The sequence below is a fragment of the Lagenorhynchus albirostris genome, chromosome 3, assembly GCF_949774975.1.
Source record: "Lagenorhynchus albirostris chromosome 3, mLagAlb1.1, whole genome shotgun sequence".
Classification (NCBI taxonomy): Eukaryota; Metazoa; Chordata; class Mammalia; order Artiodactyla; family Delphinidae; genus Lagenorhynchus; species Lagenorhynchus albirostris.
The window spans coordinates 31,759,185-31,762,859 of NC_083097.1; the positions used below are offsets into that span (position 1 = coordinate 31,759,185).

General features: G+C 40.1%; 1 protein-coding gene across 1 annotated transcript; it reads left to right on the forward strand.

Annotated features, from left to right (window-relative positions):
* The first annotated feature begins 1,809 nt into the window (after positions 1-1,809).
* Positions 1,810-3,457, forward strand: LOC132518018 (histone deacetylase 2-like). Its single transcript, XM_060146033.1, is given in 2 exon segments — positions 1,810-3,257; positions 3,259-3,457. Coding segments are annotated over 2 exon segments (1,467 nt in total). The 5' UTR covers positions 1,810-1,847; the 3' UTR covers positions 3,316-3,457.
* The last annotated feature ends 218 nt before the right edge of the window (positions 3,458-3,675 follow it).

Genomic DNA, 3,675 nt, shown 5'->3' on the forward strand with positions numbered 1-3,675 from the left:
ATAGCCAAAGCAATCTTGAGAAAGAAAAACGGAGCTGGAGGAATCAGGCTCCCTGACTTCAGACTAAACTACAAAGCTACAGTAATCAATACAGTATGGTACTGGCACAAAAACTGAAATATAGATCAATGGAACAAGATAGAAAGTCCAGAGATAAAGCCATGCACATATGGTCACCTTATCTTTGATAAAGGAGGCAAGAATATACAGTGGAGAAGAGACAGCCTCTTCAATAAGTGGTGCTGGGAAAACTGGACAGCTACATGTAAAAGTATGAAATTAGAACACTCCCTAACACCATACACAAAAATAAACTCAAAATGGATTAAAGAGCTAAATGTAAGACCAGACACTATGAAACCCTTAGAGGAAAACATAGGCAGAACACTCTAGGACATAAATCACAGCTAGATACTTTTTGACCCACCTCCTAAAGAAATGGAAATAAAAACATAAATAAACAAATGGGACCTAATGAAACTTGAAAGCTTTTGCACAGCAAAGGAAACCATAAACAAGACGAAAAGGCAACCCTCAGAATGGGAGAAAATATTTTCAGACGAAGCAACTGACAAAAGATTAATCTCCAAAATATACAAGCAACTCATACAGCACAATATCAAAAAAACAAACAACCCAATCCAAAAATGGGCAGAAGACTTTAATAGACATTTTTCCAAAAAAGATACACAGACTGTCAACAAACACATGGATGGATGCTCAACATCACTAATCATTAGAGAAATGCAAATCAAAACTGCAATGAGGTATCACCTCACACCAGTTAGAATAGCCATCACCAAAAAATCTATAAACAATAAATGCTGGCGACGGTGGGGAGAAAAGGGAACCCTCTTGCCATGTTGGTGGGAATGTTAATTGATACAGCCACTGTGGAGAACAGCATGGAGGTTCCTTAAAAAACTAAAAATAGAACTACCATATGACCCAGCAATCCCACTACTGGGCATATACCCTGAGAAAACCATAATTCAAAAAGAGTCATGTACCAAAATGTTCATTGCAGCTCTATTTACAATAGCCAGGACATGGAAGCAACCTAAATGTCCATCAACAGATGAATGCATAAAGAAGATGTGGCACATACATACAATGGAATATTACTCAGCCACAAAAAGGAACAAAATTGAGTTATTTGTAGTGAGGTGGATGGACCTAGAATCTGTCATACAGAGTGAAGTATGTCAGAAGGAGAAACACAAATACCATTTGCTAACACATATATATGGAATCTAAGGAAAAGAAAAAAAATGGTCATGAAGAACCTAGGGGCAAGACGGGAAGAAAGACACAGACCTACTAGAGAATGGACTTGAGGATATGGGGAGGGGGATGGGTAAGCTGTGCGAAAGTGAGAGAGTGGCATGGACATATATACACTACCAAACGTAAAATAAATAGCTAGTGGGAAGCAACCGCATAGCACAGGGAGATCAGCTCTGTGCTTTGTGACCACCTAGAGGGGTATGATAAGGAGTGTGGGAGGGAGGGAGATGCAAGAGGGAAGAGATATGGGAACATATGTATATGTATAGCTGATTCACTTTGTTATATAGCAGAAACTAACACACCATTGTAAAGCAATTATACTCCAATAAAGATGTTAAAAAAATAATAATAGGTGCTCTCGGCCACTCAGCCGGGCGGTACCGAGCCCTCCCAGCACTCCCCTCCTCTCCTCCCTCCGGCCCTCCGGCCTGCCTTTCCCCGCGGCACTGCCACCCCCCCACCTTCGCCCCAGCCCTCTTCTCTTCCCGCCGAGCGAGCCGCGGCAGCAGCAGCAGCAGCCAGAGGAGGAGCCGGAGGCGGTGGTGGCCGGGTAGCCCATGGCGTACAGTCAGGGAGGCAGCAAGAAGAAAGCCTGCTACTACTACTACGATGGTGATATTGGAAATTATTATTACGGACAGGGTCATCCCATGAAACCTCATAGGATCCGCATGACCCATAACTTGCTGCTAAATTATGGCTTGTATAGAAAAATGGAAATATATAGTCCCCATAAAGCCACTGCTGAAGAAATGACAAAATACCACAGCAATGAGTACATCAAATTTCTACGTTCAATAAGACCAGATAACACGTTCGAGTATAGTAAGCAGATGCAGAGATTTAATGGTGGAGAAGATTGTCCAGTGTTTGATGGGCTCTTTGAGTTTTGTCAGCTTTCATCTGGTGGTTCAGTTGCTGGGGCTGTGAAGTTGAACCGACAACAAACTGATATGGCTGTTAACTGGGCTGCAGCATTACATCATGCTAAGAAATCAGAAGCATCAGGATTCTGTTATGTTAATGATATTGTGCTTGCCATCCTTGAATTACTAAAGTATCATCAGAGAGACTTATATATTGATATTGATATCCATCATGGTGATGGTGTTGAAGAAGCTTTTTATACAACAGATCGTGTAATGACTGTATCATTCCACAAATATGGGGAATACTTTCCTGCAACGGGAGACTTGAGGGATATTGGTGCAGGAAAAGGCAAATACTATGCTGTCAATTTTCCAGTGAGAGATGGTATAGATGATGAATCATATGGGCAGATATTTAAGCCTATTATCTCAAAAGTGATGGAGATGTATCAACCTACTGCTGTGGTGCTACAGTGTGGTGCAGACTCACTATCCGGTGATAGGCTTGGTTGCTTCAATTTGACAGTCAAAGGTCATGCTAAATGTGTAGAAGTTGTAAAAACTTTCAATTTACCATTACTGATGCTTGCGGGAGGTGGATACACAATCCGCATTGTTGCTCGATGTTGGACATATGAGACTGCTGTTGCCCTTGATTGTGAGATTCCCAGTGAACTGTCATATAATGATTACTTTGAGAATTTTGGACCAGACTTCAAACTGCATATTAGTCCTTCAAACGTGACAAACCAGAACACTCCAGAATATACGGAAAAGATAAAACAGCGTTTATCTGAAAATTTACGCATGTTGCCACATGCAGCTGGCGTCCAAATGCAAGCTATTCCAGAAGATGCAGTTCATGAAGACAGTGGAGATAAAGATGGAGAAGATCCAGACAAGAGAATTTCTATTCGGGCATCAGACAAACGGATAGCTTGTGATGAAGAATTCTCAGATTCTGAGAACGAAGGAGAGGGAGGTCGCAGAAATGTGGCTGATCATAAGAAAGGAGCAAAGAAAGCTAGAATTGAAGAAGACAAGAAGGAAACGGAGGACAAAAAAACAGATGTTAAAGAAGATAAGTCCAAGGACAGTAGTGGTGAAAAAAACAGATACCAAAGGAGCCAAATCAGAAGAGCTCAGCAACTCCTGAATTTGAGAGTCTCATCACTTTCAGTGAGAAAATATTGGGAAGAAAAATGTTTTCTTTTTGAAGACTTCTGGCTTCATTTTATACTACTTTGTCATGGACTGTATTTATTTTCAAAATGGCTTTTTTTGGTTTTGTTTTTCTTGGCAAGTTTTACTGTGAGTTTTCTAATTATGAAGCAGAATTTCTTTTCTTCACCATGCTTTATGTGATAGTATTTAAAACGGATGTGTTATTATGTCAAAAAACTGCTCTATTCAAGAAGTAATTGGCCGTTCTGAGCTGATTTTTCCATCTTTTGTAATTATCTTTATTAAAAAATTGTACTTGGTAAAAAAAAAATAATAATAATAAATAAATACT